A 20001-nucleotide genomic window follows, 5' to 3' on the forward strand; every position below is an offset into this window, starting at 1 on the left:
GCAGAAGCTGTCACTGTAAGTGGGAATAAGAAATTCAGTATCTCAAGTACAGACCTGATATGTCTACAAAGAACAGTTATAACCCTGAAGAAAATAATAATGAGTGATAACGTAAATGTAACGGAAACCAAAGTGATATTATTAAATAAGGATAGGCTTTAGAAAAAGCACAAGAATTTGCATGTCTCCTGAAATAATAGGAATGCGTGACTATCACAGACATATTTTAATGAATTAATACATTGTATCATTATCCGCAGAATAATTTCTTGTCATCTAGGAAGAAGTTTCGCAACAGTCATGTGACTCATTTTTACTGCATCTGGGAAATTCCTCTAACGCAATCTCCGTGCCAGCAGAGTACAGAGGCTGGGCACAAAACAGTATATAAGCAGGAATCAACAATCCTCACACAGAGCAAGAATCAACAATCCTTTGAGACTCAAGCTCACAGCACCAGACCTAAAGAACCCAGCAGAAAACTCCTGCCCCACCATGAACGGCAAACTCGTAGCTGTCCTGGCTCTTTTCCTGATCTCAGCAGCTGTGTCTCAAGGTAAGTAAAGCTTCCTAAAAGCCCCCTTAGTGCAGCTTTGCCGAGGCATCAACTGAGATGCTTGTCCTTGCAGAATAGCTTTCTATTTGTCTCACTAAGTTAGTCTCTTTGGAGAGATTTTCAGCACCTCTCCTCAGTCAGAAATCTATCATGTATACCTTGGACTGAAGAGTTACTGACATCTTGTGGGAAAAAAATTAAGGATGCAACTTGCATTTGCTTTGTTTTTGCTTCAATTGAAGTGTATGTGGCTAGAGACAGGTCCTTCTGTGGCTAGAGACAGATTTTTTTTCTGAAGTGTTTTAATTTTTCTCTCCCTTCCCACACAAATAACAGTTTATCATCTCATATTTGTTGCTTAGTGACCATGCTGCCTCAAGGAAGCTATACACAGTTGGAAAGGGAGAGCAAACAATATGAAGACAGAAACATGGGCAACCTCCATTTAATGAGCAAATCTAGGCCTCTGTCTTCTGCAGAGTGGCAAAGTTTTTTGACCCAGATACTAAAACAATGAAATTAACCATACCCTGTAGTCAGTATGGTTAGTAACCACAAAATAGTTAGTGGGTTCATTTTTAAAAGATTTGTTAATTTAGTTCCCAAAGAACTTAGGCATCAGCTTTCCTGAAACCTAAGTAACCCTCCCTGTAACATGAGGATTTAGGCAGCTCGGACAAATGCAATGTTTTAACCGGGAATGTTACAATAGAGCAGCTGTGCTTTAGGTCTGATACACTGGCCATAAGATCACCCGTCAAACCCCGATCTGCCTTTTGTTCTCCCAGGCAGGACTCTGGCAAGGATGGCAACCGAGCTCCGGTGCCAGTGCATCGCCACTCACTCCAGGTTCATTCCCCCGAAATCCATCCAAGATGTGAAGCTGACACAGAGCGGCCCCCACTGCAAGAATGTTGAAGTCATGTAAGTAGCTCTGCAAGAGGCTCCTTCCTCTTCCCCTGCACTGCTGCCGGGCTTTTGGGCTTCGCAAGTACCACAGTCAGCATTCTGACCTCACGCAGCCAGACTTGGGTTTTATTTTGAGAGGGATGGTTTTAAGAGAACCACCGTGTTTTTCACCATCTCCATGACCTTAGGTATTTCTGAGCTGACCACTGTTTATCTGTCAGGGGACAGATTAAAAATTTCTAGTAGTAGAATAGGAATTTCATGGACTTGTCAGCTCTTAGTACATGACATAATGATGTATTTTGAATCCTGCATTTATTAGGCAGGCAGTCTCAAGGAGAAAAACTAAGTTCCAACAAGATTTAAGGAAACAATGAACCAACCTAACCTGGTCTGAACAGCACAAAGGCACTAAAATGTTAGTCTTTATTCTGCTCAAACACCTTTCCACCACTGGAGATTTCAATTGTTGTATAAGAAAGCTTTAGTAGTATAAACAAATCCAAAACAAGTATTCATGTGTAGAGGGAAAGACTTTTGGGAATCTGTGACTGCTTTGAGAGCAGACACAGCGACTCACACAATTCTGGATGGTTCTGGTCTCCTCAGTTGTATAACACATAAAGCAAAGCAGCCAAGTCTAACCTAGAGTAGTTGGGATGAATTTATACTACCCGGTCTAAAAACGCAAGATTACATTCTGTGAGTAAACCAAATCCATGTAGTAGTTTCCTGACTTTTTTTTATTCCCTGTTTTGCAGAGCTACTCTGAAGGACGGCAGAGAGGTGTGCTTGGAGCCCACTGCTCCCTGGGTACAGCTGATTGTAAAGGCAATTTTGGCCAGGTAAGTCCCATTTCCTCTCTGTCTGGGCAGCTGAGTGGCAAACCTCCCAGAAAAAAAAACCAGTTTGTAGGATTTCATAGGGATACCTCCCCTTCTTTCTTAATCAGATTAAAAGAACAGGGAAGCTTCCTGCTTCATTATAGAATCAGTCTTGGTTTTTCTGACGATGCTTCAGGGTCCTTGCTCAAGCTGCTGTGTCAACACTAAACCTCTGAGTACCAGCAACTCCGTCTGCAGGGAAGCACAGAGCTGTCAGTCTCCCTTTGAGAAATAAGGCTTTAAAAAAGTCATCTTCCCCTTATTTAGTTGCTGATTTTGAGCTAACGAGGCTCTTGCTGTGAGTAACTGCAGAAGCTCATGCTGCAGAGGTTTCCCAGCTAGACGCCAGACATGCACACGCTGGGATTTCAATAGATGCTTTTGAAACACCAACTTTATTCTCCCTGCGCTTCAAGACAGCACAAAGAATTGGAAAGAGACCCCGCATCCTAAATTGTTTGCACAATGCTAAGCAGGAGTAACTTGAAACTTCTTTTAATTATCCTCTTCCCTCACCTCTTAACAGGGCTCAACAAAATTCTGACTCTCCTCTCTAAGAAACACCCAGACAGAAAAAATCTTGGAACTGCTTCTGCTCCTCTGTCAAGGGAAGTGTTTGGGAAAAGCATCATTCAAGCAGTGCACCATCTTCCACATCCTGCAGCAGTGTTATGGTGTTAATTATGGATGGTTTTATTTATTTATCTATTTATTTAACTCTGTGTATTTAAGGAAGTCTTTTACAATGGTCAGTGTTGTCAATGGGACATGCTGCCCATGACATTGAAGGAAAAGTGGTTTCCTGAAGGAGATTGAGAACCCTTGGCATCCACTTTAGCCAAATATATGCAGTGAGGTGCAATGCACCTGCAGCACAGCTTGTTTACACTAAGCCTGATAATTTTGCTATTTCACCAGCAAACTGATGAATCCACCTGCTCCTCTGGAGTGCGCCAGTATGTTGTGTCAACAACAGCTTCCTGAACCATGGTCAGCCTGTGGCCAGACTGTGGACTGTAATGTCTAACTTGAACAACCTAACCTACAGAATGTGTAAGACCGTATTTAATATTTATGTATTGTGATTTCTATGGTATTTATTGTGCAGTTTCTATGTAAGAAAGAAAACAATTATAATTTATGTAATTTCTACTGGATTTTTCATTCCTGCTATTCATTTCTGGAGAAATATCCACAGTCTCATTACTCTGTACTTGATTGTCTAATTATATGATTGTACTTGTATGTCTAATTAGCTACTCCATCAGCTAATGGAAAAAAGCCTGCATTTTACATACATAGAGTTTGATCGTGAGAGTGTAATGGTTCCTATAAATGTACTATTAAAAGTTTTATATTAAAAAAAATGTTATCTGTTTGATCTTTTAAATTTTTAATTGCTTTATTTGAAAATTCTGCTTTATTTTTGCCAACCTGATTTCTGGAACTGAAATGAAAATGTTTAAGTCCATGGTACCATAACTCCCCCTGCTATGGTAACCTGGCACTCCTGACTACAGTAACAGACTCTTAGGGTGGGGTAAGTGGCTCACTCTCCTCTCTTCAGGCTGTTCCCAATCCAGGGGACTGGTGGGCTCTAGGGAAAGGCCCCTTCTTTAATTCCCTTGCAGATAAAAGGGTTTTACCCCCAGATGCCTTAACACTGCTGTGTGTCCACTTCAGCCCCACAGCTGAAAATCTTTACTACAACAAAAGGCCACGATCTGACCATCGAAATGGGAATTTGTGACATTTACTTTGGGTGCCCAAAGAGCAAGCACTTGTCCTGGTGTAAAAACTGCTTCCTATTCTGACCCCTGAAATGTGCTGAACACATGATGCCTGCCTCTCTTAAAAATCTTCCAGAAGGAAACAGGGAACAAGAGAGACAGGGCATAAGTTTAAAGACTAGTGCTTTTAACAAGAGTATAACTGTTTATTTGAGGGATGCACACTTTTATTTCACTTTTATCTACAATCTAGGTAGTAATAGAACAGCAGAAGCATTTTTGCTGGGTAACTTTGTGGTCATAAAAGAAGAAAGCTGTCTCTGGCTTGCTTCCACTTGAAGACCTTTCTCAGTAAGATTGATGCCGGGCCTCTCCTTCACCACTGTTATTTTGGCGTCAGCTAGAAGAGTTCTGCCGCTTTGAACAATGTGCCCTGTGGCCCTCCAGCCGTCAGGCCATGCAGAAGCCACGGGGGAGAAGTGCACACTTTGGAAGCATGCAGCCCGTGCAGTCAGCGTCTGTGCGTGTACATGTGCACGTCTGTGCAACACAGCAGGCAGCTGGCCAGTGGGTGATTAAGGGTCAGGACATTTGCACCGCAGTGAAAGGATGGACCCTAAGATTTCACTGCAGCTCTCCACGTGTTCTTGTCCATCTCCTCCTTTTCCCAGTCTCATGGGAGTTTCTGCTCCCCTTGGTCACTTCATTTAGCATCTAAACTGTCTTTCTACAAGACTGTCAGAAGACCATTCCACTTTACAGCTGCTGTGTGCATTTATCACCTTCCTTTCATTTCAGTGCCCTCCACATAATGAAATGCAGCAGAGGTGTTTGCATATCCTTTCTGTCCTCCTCTCTTCTCTTGGCCCCTTACTTCACCTTCTTTTCAAACAACTTCTTTCACCAACAGGTGCATTTAAGGAGCAAGAGAACTGGCAACTATCGACTGACCGAGCAATGACCTCCTGTCATTTCCCTGTCCTCAAACTCCCCTTCCCATGCCTGGTTACTGGAGTTCTGCTCTTGTATGGAGAGCTGCAGTTTGTCTCCTTGAGTTTCCATGATTGCTGTCCTTGTAATAATTAAAGTATATTTCTCTCTGATGTATAAACACTGCAAACTGTAGAGGAAGTCATGGGAAGAAATACTGGAAAGTCCCTGAAAAATGCTTCTTAGAAGAACAGAGAATGCAAACATGAGTTTCTCGGCCTCAGCTTCTCGGTCTGTGATGAATATTGGCTAACATAAACATAATATTGGCTAACATAAACATCCTGGCTTTGTGTTAGGTGACAAACGCATGATCCATGCTTTACTTGCTTTGATTGTGGACTGCTTCCCATTCTAAAATGCTTTTTTTATGTTCTTATCACATAACAAGGGAAAATCCCATTTTCCTCAGGAAAATTTTGCATAGGACTTTATATTGCAGATTTGTTTCAAGAATTTATTCTTGTTTATAACAAGATATCATCAGCAACTCTACAGGAAATGGATCCTTTGGAAATTACACAAACTGCCATGGAGACTTTGGGGTCAGCACATAGGCATTTTGTTTCTGCGTGCACAAGTGAAACAAGGGTTTTGCCACCTATAAAAATAAGCCTGAGACCTCTGCTGTTGAAGACTGTCATGAAAATTGACTTTAATATTACCTTTGAATTACTTCAAGTAACAGCCACTGGTGTCAGTCAGTGCAAAGACTGCTTCACAGTTCCTGTGGAATTCTGGAGAGGGAGATTCTGTGGAAGAATCTGGAAGGTTGTAGGTATAACCAGGCTCACTGCCACTGGTTCCTCTGCCCTTTCAGGAAACAGGCAGCAGTGTGACATCTCTACAACTTTGTACAGGCAGATCTCAACGTAGCTATGCTGAATAACTTTTCACCTTTACAAATATCAATATTTATACAAATATATTATTATAACAAGCATCAACCTCTGATAGGTCCAATTACCTTATTTCATGGAAATTCAAATTCAGGAGGAAGGGGATCAATATCTTTCTGAAAGAAAAGACTTACTCTAGGTTTCCCAGATGCCATCCCCACCGACTCAGCCAAGGACACTAGCAGAAGTGTGAAGCAAGACCACAGCACCCAAAGTGCACATTGGCAACCCCAGTATGAGTCTGTCGATTTCTCCTATTCCTTACTAGAGGACAGGTGAACTGGGGAAAATCTAATCTTTTTATCTTTTGCAGAAAACTTTTTCATACATAGACACCCTATAAAAATCTGTGGAAAAAAGAAGTGGTTAGGCAAGTGGTTTGAGAGCATATTTGGACCCAGTTAATCAACTTACCTCCAAAGGAGCCTTCAGTTTTTGAGGAGAGTTGAGTAGCTTTTCTGACTCAGCTAAATATAAAATGCCAGAATTACACAAATAATTTTTAAACACTGAAGTAACATTCACACTGCACTCCAAAGATTCAAAATTTCTAGCTTTTTCTTTGACATAAATTTCCAGAGTGATGAAAGCTTCATAGCTTATAAGAGAAGCAAATGAATAATCCCACCCTCTTAGCCCGATTTTTAAATTAAAGATATATTTACAAGTTTGCACAGAAATAAGAAGACTTCCAAAATACTGACAATTCTTCTTTTCCTCTTCTGTTTTCAAGGTCACACTTTTTACGAGTTTGCAAGCAGACAGGAGAATCAGAATTCAACTGCTGTGCTAAAGCCAAAATATCAATAAAATTGCAAAAGCTTGAAGTACCATTTCTGTGTGAAGCGTGTCTAAGGCATCAGTGGCAGATTTTGTGAACAGTGAGACAGGACAGGTGAATGAGAGCATGGACCACATGGGCTTCCTTTAACCTGATGCAGAACTTCTTGAAGGAATAAGAATGTGTGAGAATGAGCCACTGTGTGGGGGCAGAGCACAGACACAGATAACACAATTACGGTGCAGTTAAAAGGCAAGGTTCCTAACTGAAAGCAAGTAGCTATTCACAGGTACTCAGAAAAGCACAGCCACCTGCCGTAGCAGCAGATAATCATAAGCAACAGATGAGTGACTCCTGTTCTCCCTTTGGTCAGGCTTTTGCAAAAGTAAAAAGTACAGGAGAAGCAAGATATACTAAGCCCAGAAAAAGACCAAAGAGCAGAACTTGAAACACCCCCTGCCATCTATCGCTCTTACTGAGAGGTGAGAATTTGTCCATGAGGGTGTCAGACCTTTGTGTGAAAGGCACACAGTACAAACAGTGAAAAGCAAGTGACTTGTCAAGAAACCTTTGAAAGCTTTGTGTTTGACTTATCAATAACCAATAAAGGAATGCACAGCCGCCCAGCTGGTTCATTGCTGAGCCAGACATTGCCAGCAGCAGACCAATAATCAAGCCAATAATTACGTTTGACTTACTGCGTCTCTGTGGTCAAAATTCTATCAGCTCCTCATTTTCTGCTTTCTTCTCTGATGCTTCACCTCTGACAGCAAAGCCCATCATTCTGCGAAAGAGAAGCAATTTACGTAAGCACTGCTCACCATGAACACAATCTCAGCAAGAGGAGCCAAATAAAACAGGCTTTGTTGTAGCTGGTTTGTATTGAGCACTGCAGCTTTACCCACTCCTTGTCATCACCAAGGAAAACCCAAGTGTTTTTTGCGTACACAGATCTGTCACTGAAGTCAGCAGGAGACTCAGCTGAGGAAGAAACATGGAAAAGAGCTGTCAATCTACCTGCACACACCTGACGTGCTGGCAGGCCAAATGCTAGAGTCATTTCCATGTTGAAAAGTTCTCACAATACTACTCCTGCCTGCAGGAAAGGATGAGGGAGAGCATGCAGTGTCTTCTGATAATAAAATGACTATTGAAAAAAGAAAAAAGAAGAAGAAAGAAGAAGAAGAAGAAGAAGAAAGAAGAAAGAAGAAGAAGAAAGAAGAAAGAAGAAAGAAGAAAGAAGAAAGAAGAAGAAGAAGAAGAAGAAGAAGAAGAAGAAGAAGAAGAAGAAGAAGAAGAAGAAGAAGAAGAAGAAGAAAATACATGAAAAGTACCCTGTACAGTTTGTTACAAATGCTGTGTACTAGGAATACAAGCTAGGGCCATCCAGATGGAAAATCTGCTGGTGGAATGATGCTCTCCTTGAAAAAATGAAGATCTGAGCAAACAAAAAAAGACCTCATTAGAAAGCAATGATTTTATCAAATTCAAGCTTGCATTGAAGCACTAAGGGCAATGTTTGTTAAATTAAACTAATCTTAGCTCACAGCAAAACAGTACTTGGAGCTACACAAAATTATTCTTTTCAGTCAATGTCCTGATCAATTTCATTTTATGGGGACTTTCACGTTTAGAAGAAAACCAAAGGTAAAAATACTGAATTTCAATTAAATCAAACGTTGTTTTTTTTCCCCATAGCCTGTTTTCCATAGAATGCTCCTAGCTTGCTTTATCTCCTGCCACTTCAGTTTACTCCTGACAGCAGCACTCACTAGAAATTTTAATTTCTTAGTTCTTAAGGAAGAAAAAATTCTTTGTTCGTGTTTGTTGCCACAACTTTTAGCACAATGTGTTGGCATAGTCCTGTACCCTGCATGTATTGAAGCAATTTGGAGTCACATTACCTGAAAATTTAAAAAAACTGAGGAAAAAAAAAGAAATACAAGATAATGGGAAGATAACCATTGACAGTAAACTTAGTGATGACCACATTTACCAAAAATGTTATCAGTGTGTTTCCTCCAAACGCCTCCTTCTCTAAACACCTCCCTATAACAAGCTGAAAGGATCCATGTCCCTATTGCTGCTTTGTAGGCTATTTTGGATAATTCAGTAACAATTAAGCAAATTCACTGGTATTATTTTTCCTTCCTTTCAACAAATAGCAGCCATTTTTTGTTGCCAGGAACAATCCAATTCATTTTACTACAGAGTCCAAACACACTGGAGACTGCACATGGCACTCAAAGGGCTGTAAGAAAGTTCCCTGAGATAGCAACTTGGGTGTCTCCTAGGGTGTAAGTCAAGTATGACTTCTCTGTTTTTCCTTCATTGCAACACAACCAATGAAAGTAACAGACAGGATTAAAATCTGGGTGTCACGAGAGAAGACTTCAAAGATTTTGTGATGATTCCAATGAGCGTTCCCATTTTCTTGTGGTCGGATGCCTCGTGTCAGTGTTTTCCCAAGTGATGCTATCACTTTAACCGAAAGACCACAACTAAGCACACTCCCAAAAATTACTCAGATCCACTGAGTCTGAAAACTGAAATTGCCTTAAGCCATGTTGGGGGTAATGTTGATTTTGGGGCATTGGTCTGGGTTGGTTTCTTTGGGTGAATAGTTCACTTTTTAAGAAACTCGTATTTTCTTTGCTTCCAACTATCTGCAGACGGAACAAATTTTTGTGTAATTATTTCCAAACAGCTCATTTCCAAGCTGACAGAAATCTTTGTTATCAGGCTCAAAGCATAAGGATGGGAGGAATTTGTTTGCACGGCTTCTTTGAGGGGTCCCCATGGGAAATAAAGGCTTCATCATAGTTAACATAGTTAACAACGTCCTGATCAGCTTGAACTGATAATATAGGTTTATGTTCTCAAACTGAAAAAAAAATGTTTTTAAAATCAGTCTCTTGATCACGCTCCCTGGGAAGACCCAGGGATTTCTATCCACCACTGGCAGCATACCAGTGATTCTATTTCACTTCTCCCATGCTTGGATAATACTACAGGAGCAGCACTTTGCTGTTAGAGGACATGCTGCATCATGCCAGCGCTAGGCACTGGCAAGGTTTGTCAGATGTTAGAACCAGAATTCAGTTTAGTTATGCCTGAATTCACCTGCAAACCACACAACCAAGATGTGCTCCAGCAAGCACAAAACCTCCCTGCAGGACCTAAGAGCCCACAGCAGACCATCTGTTCCTTCTGCTGCATAAAGGGGTGCTCCTAAAGTTCACACGGATCCATGGACAAAAGCCTGCAGGCAATTCATAGGATGATGAGCATTTTCTGCTGCTGCTAAGGCCAAGAGGAGCTCTTTCTGCCTTTCAGAAGCTGTGATGACCTCAAAGGCTTGTCAACCGAACAACTATGTGGGGGTGGAAGGAGTCACACCGTTGTAATCTTTGTGCTGCCTTTTGGCAGGATCATCCCTGCCCCTAAAAAGCCGAGAGACTCTTCCCCTTCAACAGAGGGGGAAGAACAAATTGCTTAAACAACTGGGTCCCAAACTCAAAATAAAACCCCTCCTGTCCTAACCTTATATATTAGGTGTAAAATGCCAGAACCAGAGTCCACCACCAGCCACTCACTTTTTAGGAATTGTATGTCCAGGAGTCCAACTAAGTAAGGTAACAGTGAAACTACAGCCCCTGCAATCCCATCAATGATCTCAGAAAAGGTAAGTTGGCACCTGAAACAAAAAAAAAAAAAATGGAGAAATGATGGCCAAACACACAGATTTCAGAGCCAACCCATTCTATTTGCCAAGGTAATGCCTGAGTAATACAAACACATTCCTTTTTGCTATCAACAGTGTGTGCGTGTGTTCACACGCTGGTTCCCAGCAGTGGGCTCAGGTGAAGAACCTCTAATTCTGTGGAAGGGAAACAAAAAACCTAAGGGCTCTTGAATGTTGAAGTTAGGTGAAGATGCAGGAGGGCGGGCAGAAGATACTGAGCATCATTTGCTGTGGATCAGTATTTTAAATGTGAATTTTCACATCTCAGAAGGTATTACAGAAATGAGCACACAACAACGTGTGACATGTGCCATGATGCAGCTGGCAAAACAGAGTTGGGATTCTCCACAACACAACAACAGGACACTTCTACCTCTTACATCTTCTGGTATTATTTTCAAGGGCATATGGGCTGGAAACATTTCAAAACTTGAGAAACACACAGGGAAATTGAAGGAAATAAAAACATCTGCTAGATATAAAACATACTTTTCACAAACCTGTAGCTTGAACTTTGCCTACAGAAAATATGTTTGTTAGAGCTGGATCCACAGGAGGAATCATAGGTGCTATGAGGGAAGAGCACCTCATCATAGCCAGGGAATACTATGAAAGATACTGGTACAGGAAAAAAAGGTAACATAATGAAGATGAGAGGATAGCAGCAGTATACACTCTCTGACTTTAGACAGTACTAGGTAGCAGTGACTCGACATTTTACAGATCAGAACACAAATTATTCCTAATCCAAACATTAGAGGAAATAAAATAAGACCACTCCTTCAGAGACTGGCCATGTTAAATGGTTTCTAGGCCATGATAAACAGTTCACCTTACACTTGTATCTGGGACACCTCCTCCAAAGTAATTCTCATGCACTTAGGAGAAATGCAACTCACTTGTTCAAGTGAGACATCTATTGTTTAATTGTCTTGTAGCTCTCCTGGGCCTGCTGCCAGTGAATTGCTCCCACTACAGGTGTCAGGCCAAATAAATACCTGCCGTGGAAAGGCACACGTCCCAAGTCTGCAACAAAGCAGCCAAATCACTTCCTGCATGTAATGAATTAAGGACTGGATAACATGAAAGCAGCTGAGCCATGTGGTTTATTCTCTTTATGTACCTACTCAGGGCCTGCCTGACCTGGGACTGCTTTCTGTGTCCCAGTAACCCCGAGCCCCATGCTAAGGACACTGAGAAATTTCACAGAATCGCAGAATCCTGTTGTATCTTCGCACAGCAGCTTCTGCTAAAGAGGTGAGTGACTTGAATGAGAACTTCAGTGAGTTGTGTTGAGTTCTGTCCCAGCTACATTGGTACTACCACTCACAATGTCTAATTTAAACAAAATTCAAGATGATCTTCAAGGTCCCCTTCCAATCCAAACCATTCCATGATTCTACCTGTACCACCTGCACTCGGTGCATGGCAAACACCTATAATGAAAGAGCTAGGGCAGCAGGCAGGGAAAAACTCAGCATTCTAAAGTGGTGCTGTTTGTTCCCTACCTTTTCCGTGCTTGCTAAGAGAATTATGCCATAGGTGGTAAAGGGAGACAGGGCAAAGGGTAAAATTCAAGGGTTCCTCCCCAGCTCAGCCTTGTTGCTGCTGTCATTTGGGCTGAAGGGAACTTTCTCACATTCCCACAGATGGGAGCTAGAATCAATCTGAAGTCTGCAGGCACAAAGCCTTGCTCAGGCAGATGGTCTTGCATGTTGAAATAGTCCCAGAGACACCCATTTCCCTTGTTCCAGGCCTGTTTGTGCAAGTACTGACTCAGAGCACCAGGCTGCGTACCGTCTGCTGCACCACAGCATGTCCATGACCTGACTGCCGCTCTTCTTGGCACATGGCTCTGAGGGAGAGCTGGCCACAGACTTTCACACATTGCTGCTCCATGTCTAAAAACAGCCTCACACTCCAGACCCCAGGAGACTTCTGGAATTTCCTCGGCTGTAACCACTGTGGAATGAGTCTGATGGGTCAGTTCTTGGGAGCAGTCATGCGAGCATAAAGCCAAGCGCTGTCACGTAAACTGTCCTTACTCATGCGTACTGTCCAAGGACAGTGTGTAATCTGACTGTGTATGAGTGACAACGTTTAATCTCACCATGCATGAGTGATCTGCACCCCACATCCATTCAGAGCTGGATCTGCCAATGATAGTTGCATTGACCTGAAGCAGATTATCTGTGCATAATCCTACCTGCTTATTGCCTCATTTTGCTACAGCTGGGTAAGTCCTTCTTCCTGCAAAGAACGTGGCACTTCCTTGGGACAACCATATGAGGAACTCACAGTCCAAGACTTGTGTGGCTATAACCTGGAGGGAATGGTAATTCCACCTCCATTATCTCCAGGGGTCTCAAGGGATCCCAGTGAAGGTTTCTAATTAGTGGCTGCCCCTAAACTGACCACGTAACTTCCTTTTAAGGGCAAGTTAAAAACCAACTGCTTCCAAGGATGTCGTTATCAAGCTGAGTCTGGAAAGGGGTCCAAATTAGTCACGAGATATTTCCTGATAACATGGGGCAATCACCATTTGATTGGGACACACAATCTTTCCGCAGGGCTGCTCTTCTAGGGGACTAAGACAGCAGCTGTATGAAGCAGCTGAGCTGCAGATGATGGAGCACAGGAATGAGAGCCTTTGTGTCCCATCAGCTTGCTATCTACTTAATCCCTTGCTAGGATTTATATGCTGTATTTTATAATCTAAGACATTCAGGCAGATAGGACAAGACACATGGCAGCCTGACCCTGGAACAACTTGACCTGCTGAACCCCGCTCATGTTTACACGTGTCTGTGGAAGAAAACAGATCAGCTACAAAAAAACCCAAACAAACAAACAAACAAACAAACACCCAAGATAAATAAAGTGCAATATTATATTTCTTACTAAAACTTATTACAAAAGGAAGTGTGCTGATCATAATTGATCTAAACCTATGTGTAAATAAAATTTAGAAAATCTGCATCTCATTTTCATTAAAAGCTCATAGAAAACTGCTATTTCACTTCTTTATAACTGAATTTAGCAAAAATGCCTTGCCAGGAGTGAAGAAAAAGAGAGTGACCTATGTGTGCAGAGGAGTGGAACAGAAGGCTTTCAGTAGTGGAGCGAAGGTATGGAAACCTGAGGGTCTCCTAGTTGCAGGAAAAAAATATTTCCGGTTTTCAAAAGCTAGGTGAGGAAAGGGGTGCTCAGGAGAGCAATGCCCACAGAATAAGAGTGCGTGGTTACACGCAGTTAGGCAGTAGGGCAAGCTCCAGAACCCAAATTCCCATTTGGCTCAGCGTCCTGCACCCTGGAAGCTAACGGAGAACCCCCGCAAAAAAGCCTCAGCTCTTTTCAGAGAAGGGGGTCCCGGCAGACCCTGGGCGATTCTCGGGAAGGTGCGGTGCCACGCTCCCCTCGCTCCCAGACCTGAAGGAGCTGCTGTGCCGGGAGCGGCCGCTCTTCTCTCTCCGCCCTGCTCCTTCAGCGCCACACACCCACCGGTGGAAAGGGGCCAACGGGGCACTGTCCCCCGGCTCCACTCCGGGAAATTCCCCGGCAGCTCCCGGCAGGGAATAAAAGCACGGGAGAGAAGGGGGCCGCCCCGCCGGCTCCTGCACCGTCTCCGCCGCCAGCACCAGCCATGAACCCGCACCTCTACCTCCTCCTCCTGGCCGCCGCCGCTCTCTGCCAGGGTAAGCGGCCGAGCCGGGGCTGCTCATCCATCCGTCCGGGGCCGGCAGGGGTGCGCGGGGGGCCGGGGGGTTTCGGGGGAGCCCGGAGCCGAGGCTCAGCGGGCTCCTCCCGCCCGCCAGGCGCTCCGCTGGCCGGGGAGCTGCGCTGCCGCTGCGTGCGGACCGTGTCCGAGGTGATCCCGCCGCGGCTCCTGGCCCGCCTGGAGTTCGTCGCCGAGGGGCCGCACTGCGCCGTGCCCGAGGTCATGTAAGTGCTCGGCCCCGGCCCCTGCCCGCCGAGCCGGCCCCGGCCTCACCCCCTCCCCGTCTCACCCGCAGAGCCACGACGAAGCTGGGACAGATGGTCTGCCTGAACCCCGCCGCGCACTGGGTCAAGCTCCTGGTCACCAGGATCCTCCGCAGGTACCTGCCGGGCCAGGTGCTGCCAGCGCCTGGGGCCAAACTTAGCTTTTGGAGGGGCTTAAACCCAGGAATAATGAGCCACATTCTGCTATCGATTCCTGTAGGGAAAATCTGGTTAGTTAGGCCAAAAACGTGTCCAGAAAGTGGCTTCTTTGTTGGGGAAGAGACAACCCAGCACACTGCCAGGGAGTGTATCCACAACTAATGCCTAATTAATTGCAAATCTAGCTACTGTATGTTCCATCATCAAGCATCTTTTCCACACCCCCTATGGGATTTATTATCTGATGTATGCAAGAAAACTTATGAAAAATTTCCTGACTGGCTTTACAATTTGAATTCTGCCTATTGCAGTTCACCCAACATGCTCTGAGGGAAGGAACATCTCGGAATGAAGTTACCTGTTTGCCACAAGATACCAGGAAACAGATGCTATGAGAAAGCAATAGCTCAGCTCTCTAGTTTTGATGAGTTTGTCGATCAGATGCTCTACGTAACATTCCCTCTCCTCATACTCATTATTGCCTAATCTGGTGTATGGTTTTATTGACTGTGATAAAGTGATTGCATCCATTTGATAAGACAGCGGAAGCTTTGCTGGACACCTCTCAGCAACATTCTCACAGTTTGCTCCACCTTTGTGCAAACTCCTTCTTGCCAAATGCTATCTGGCAGTAAATTCTTAAAAAATAGCTTGGATATCTGAGAAGAAGATGGGCCCATTGTGAAGATCGTTTTGCAAATGCCTGCAGATAGCGTGACAGAAGAGGTTTGAATGGATTGGGGGTAATCCGTCTGTCAGGAATAACAAGAGTGCTGACTGGCATTTAACATTTCCATGCCTGTTCAGGATTACATGGGAATCAGGATTACATGGGAATAAAACCTGGTTCAAGCAAGAATGCTCTGCTGAATCTCTTTTTCTTAGTCCAACTCGCCAGCCTTTAATGCAGAATGCTTTGGACCTTTTTTCACGAGATAATGTCTAATGAAATCACAAATTTTGCTCCTGAAGACTTTTGCCCCTATTCGGTACATAGAAGAGTTTAATAATTTCTATGAAATTGTGGGGGTGTGTGCCATGACTGGTTTGTTTTTAACCAGTTAATGTTGAGGTTGTTTCATTGGTTTGTTTTTAAATGAGTTTACATTAAAGTATTTGGTATTTATGCACAGGATCTAAAGGAACAGTAAATGTTCTGGAGACACTTAGACATTTTATGTCCTCTTGTATGACATACTGTCATAAGGAATAACTCATTTTCATTATTCTGTGTTGGAAAATTGTATATAAAGAGGCAGATTTCTCACAATAATGTAATGAAATACACAATGCAATAAATATGTTTTCCTGTTGAAAAATACTGTGTGTTTTTGTGAATTCCATGTTAAATGGACCTGTGCACCTTGTGTTGGTTGGGTTAGTGGGATGCAGAGAAACAGTGACCTCTGTGTATCCAAGGATTCCTGGACACATCTGCAGATCAGTTCTCTCTGAAATGTCAGGCGCACTTTGTACCAAGCAAAAGTGTTTCTATATTCAGAGGCACATTACTTAGACCCTCTGATGTGAAACTGGTCTGAGCTGCTGATATGAAGAGAGATTAACCCCAAGATGGATGTATTGAACCCAGGCACATCCCTGCAATCTGCGGGAATTTCGATTCTGGTTTACCTTGAAGTGAGCTGAGTTTAAATTCAAGCCCATTTTGCTGGGTGGGAGGGAGTAACAGTGTTTGCTATGGTAAGAAACAGTAAAAGTTTGCAACAGTAAATTTGTTTCCAGAAAAAAAAACTTGTTCAGGTCCCAGCCGTAACAAGCTCAAAAAATTGTTCAGGTCCCAGCTCTCTGACATTTCTAAAAGCCAAAAATCCTCTTGTCTGGAATCTTCAGTGCACATTTCTAGGACAAACAATCTCTCCTGTCACTAGGTACGTGGTACTTGTTTAGTGACAGACAAATCAACTGCTGTTCGCACATGAAATCCAACAAAACCTTATCTGAAGGCACAACCACATCCTGGCCTTGCTGACACGGGTGAGTCATGAGTGTTCTCCTGTGACACCTAAGGAAAGCTGGCTCATCCCCACAACATAGGACAGACAAATTAAGGTATATGGAGATCCATCTCCTTTACACACCCATAGCTAGAAAGCATGAAACGTTCTTTCGTTTCCTTGTCACCATTTTTTTTTTTTTTTTTTTTCCTGCCATTTAAAGGTGACCTGCAACTGTAGCTCCCTCTTCAGAACCTTGAGGAAGTCCCACCTGCACTGGCCACCTCACAGCACACTCCAGTGTGTCTGCACACATAAGAGCTTTCCCCCTCAGAATGGTGTCTGTCTGAAACGCCCTAATCACATTGCCCTGTTACACCTTGTCTGTCCCAGGAACAGCATGGATTCCAGAGAGAGCTGCACCCATCCAGGTTCACTTCATCAGAGCAGCAGATATCTGCAAAATGCAGCAGATTTTTCGCTTTCCCTGCCTAGTACACACCAAAGACCGTGACTAAAACACTGACAATTACCAGATTCTTTCAAAAGCTGAAAAGTGTAATTTACCTGCAGGAATAGATGCCTATTTCATAAGCTATTTTTTGAAAACTATGGCTCAGTAAAAACTTCAACAGTTCTTCCCTTATGCTCTACGTCATATGTTTTTCTTCAGATGCAAGTTAATCTACTAAAAAAGCAATGGAAATGTCTTGTGCAACTCTGGATTTTTGCCTCCCACCCAGTCTTCAGCAGGAAAGTACATCGCCCAAGAAAAAAATGCAAGTAAAACAGGACACATCAAAAGCCTCTCAAGATTTTAAAGTCCTCACGGGGCTCAGGAATTGTTATCATCTGTTCTTTGAAATTCCCAAGATATTAAGCATGAGTAAAGCTAATCTTCACTGCACCCTAGGAGATCCACATAAGTGCCTGTAGGTAAGTCAAATGTACAAAGTCACAATAAGCCTATCATTGCAACTTAAAACTACATTTAACACTTGAAATTGGTTTTGGTGGGTTTTTTTGGTTGGTTGGTTGGTTTTTGTTTGTTTGTTGGGGGGGGGGGGGGCATTTGTGTTTTGTTTTCTCCATGGAACTGGAAAGAGAGTTTGGTTTCCATGTAAAGTTCCAGCTTTGAGTATATAGCATATTTTGTGCTATATTGTAATGATTAACTGAAAATATTCATAAAATATGTGGAGGAATGACTAGGAAATTGTTTAGTTCTCCATAGCTGCAGACTATCAAAGCAAAATATTTTCATGGAGAAAATAAACATGCATATTCTGCAAGAATACTCAAAAATTATGACTGTCACTGTCTGAATAACTTGTCAGTCATTTGTAAAGACCTCTCTAGGAAGGCAGGAAAAGTCCTTGAAAAATATATTCCATTTCACATTAAAAATAGAGGAACACCTGCTTCTGCAGAAATCCAGCTGAACTCCTTGCTCCATGGATCTCAGCTCACTATCCTCTTCCACACAGAAAGAGAAGCTACCAGCCATCAAGACAGCAACAATTACTAAAGAGTTTGGGGGTTTTCACCGCCACTATTTGATTAAAGTAGCTGAACGCATTGCAAGGGAAGGCGCTACACTTAAAGGTGTTTCCACAGTCAGGATAAATAAAAAGCAGGTTCCTATGCCCTCTGCAGAAACGGCTTGGCACAAAAAAGGAATGGCACACAGGTTTTCTTAAAGCTCCCCTACCGACTGCGGAGATTTACCCTAAGGACGAGCTCCTCCCGCCCTCAGCTCCGCCCGTCCCCGAGCACCGCCCGTCCCTCAGCTCCGCCTGCCCGGCCGGGACCTGGATCTCTCTGCCCGTCCGGCTCTTCCCTTCGTCGCTTGGTCGCATCGCCGCTTCCACCTGCGCGGTGCGACTGACGTGGCTGCGGCCACCACAGCGCTCTTCTCCTTCTGCTCCTCGCTGCTGCTCTCAGCCTGGCGAACCTGCACCTTCCCCCCGGCGTCCCGGGCCGCCTGCAGCGCCAGCAGCTCCGCTGCCATGTACGCGGCGCCGCTCGGGGAGTTTTCCTCCTGGCTCCTTCCTCCTCGCCCTCCCCGTCCCCTTCACGCTGTGGCGGGCAAAAAGGGCGCGAAACGCCTGAGGGGACGGGGGGCTCGGCTCCCCGGCCATCGTCCTTCGGGGCGGCCCCCGCCAGCGGGATGGCGGGCATGGCTGTGCCCGGGTTGTTCGGCCTTTTACAGCCGCTCACCCCCACCGTCACAACTCCACTGCTCGCTCTGAACGAAGTACCTGTGCCAGAATGAACACGGGGGGAGCGGCCATCGGCCCTTGCCTGACAGAAAATTTAACACGCAAGTTCAGCAAGGGAAGGGTAAAGACTTGCAAATCTTTGCTGGATACAAACTTTCTGCTGTTTAAAAAAATCCCTAAAAAACAGATGGGAAGAGTCGGAAACTCTTCAGCTGTGGGACACTACTGCTACAGAATTAGTGTGTCTAATTCCCCACAGAGAATATGGTAACACTGTTGAGATAAAGAAGGGAGTTACCAGCTGTAATACATGCATAACTCTCTTGGAGTCTCTACAATTTTCAAGATGCTTTGGAAAAATACATACACTTTCGATAAAGAAAATCGATCTTAGAGGGGCTTATATAGATAACATCAGCAGTAAAACATCTTTGCTGAACTTTTAACATGAAAATACATTGAAAATTTTGACCTGACATATAATTTCTGGGCGGGTTTTTTAGTTATGTGACTGACCTAGAGTGCAGTTACTTCCCGGGATTTTCTATAAATGAGTGTTATTCCAAACCTTTAAGTCATCTGGTGAGTAGATCTGTCAAAACCAAAGTCAGCTGAAGAACGATTTGGGAAGTGACAATAGGATGGACATAACAGATATGGGCATTGCTGGAACTTTAGTGTGGATTTGATTTGTTTTAAATTTGTTGACTTCAGTAGCAGTGCTAATTTTATCTGCATACCCAAGTAAAAGCAACATAAAATGCTGGGTTTGTTTTGATGATTTGTTATCAGAAAAAAAAAAAAAAAAAGAATTTTAATTTGTGATTTTTTTCCTTTAATATAATAAACCTTAATGTAAGATCCACAGGAAGATCCCTTATCACACAGAATTGGTAATGTGTTGTTACAATCCACACTAGAATTCTTGGCAACTTCTGTAATTCTTTATGATTCTTTTAGAATAACACAAAAGACAAGTTAAACCCAGTCAGATGTGTCAATCAAGCTTGAGAGAAGCTTCCTAAGGCTGAAAATCCCTGCTCTCCGCTGTTGTAGCCCTGGCAGGGAGCTCAAGCACCAACTAAGACACGTCACTGTCACTCCTGCAGACTCCTGTTAATGAGTCAGTCTTCAGAAAGAGTCGTGGCAAAGCAAATACTCTTCACTATTACAAATTGAGCTGATCTGAA

General features: G+C 43.5%; 2 protein-coding genes across 2 annotated transcripts; both read left to right on the plus strand.

Annotated features, from left to right (window-relative positions):
- The first annotated feature begins 446 nt into the window (after positions 1-446).
- LOC120752974 (interleukin-8-like) lies at positions 447-2969 on the plus strand. Its single transcript, XM_040064822.2, has 4 exons — positions 447-556; positions 1345-1480; positions 2227-2310; positions 2876-2969. The coding sequence occupies exons 1-4, from the start codon at positions 496-498 to the stop codon at positions 2904-2906; spliced, it is 312 nt and encodes a 103-aa protein (XP_039920756.1). The 5' UTR covers positions 447-495; the 3' UTR covers positions 2907-2969.
- Positions 2970-14137: 11168 nt separating this feature from the next.
- LOC120753312 (growth-regulated alpha protein-like) lies at positions 14138-14964 on the plus strand. Its single transcript, XM_040065398.1, has 4 exons — positions 14138-14189; positions 14310-14436; positions 14508-14591; positions 14946-14964. The coding sequence occupies exons 1-4, from the start codon at positions 14138-14140 to the stop codon at positions 14962-14964; spliced, it is 282 nt and encodes a 93-aa protein (XP_039921332.1).
- The last annotated feature ends 5037 nt before the right edge of the window (positions 14965-20001 follow it).

This window comes from Hirundo rustica, chromosome 5 (genome assembly GCF_015227805.2).
Source record: "Hirundo rustica isolate bHirRus1 chromosome 5, bHirRus1.pri.v3, whole genome shotgun sequence".
NCBI classification, from domain to species: Eukaryota; Metazoa; Chordata; class Aves; order Passeriformes; family Hirundinidae; genus Hirundo; species Hirundo rustica.

Excerpts from the sequence above, each read along its gene's own strand:
- LOC120752974 (XM_040064822.2), top strand. The coding sequence starts at position 496 with ATGAACGGCAAACTCGTAGCTGTCCTGGCTCTTTTCCTGATCTCAGCA. Across the intron at positions 557-1,344 it reads CTCAGCAGCTGTGTCTCAAG|GCAGGACTCTGGCAAGGATG; the intron begins GTAAGTAAAGCT and ends TTGTTCTCCCAG. Across the intron at positions 2,311-2,875 it reads GTAAAGGCAATTTTGGCCAG|GGCTCAACAAAATTCTGACT; the intron begins GTAAGTCCCATT and ends ACCTCTTAACAG.
- LOC120753312 (XM_040065398.1), top strand. The coding sequence starts at position 14,138 with ATGAACCCGCACCTCTACCTCCTCCTCCTGGCCGCCGCCGCTCTCTGC. Across the intron at positions 14,190-14,309 it reads CGCCGCCGCTCTCTGCCAGG|GCGCTCCGCTGGCCGGGGAG; the intron begins GTAAGCGGCCGA and ends CCCGCCCGCCAG. Across the intron at positions 14,437-14,507 it reads TGCGCCGTGCCCGAGGTCAT|AGCCACGACGAAGCTGGGAC; the intron begins GTAAGTGCTCGG and ends TCTCACCCGCAG.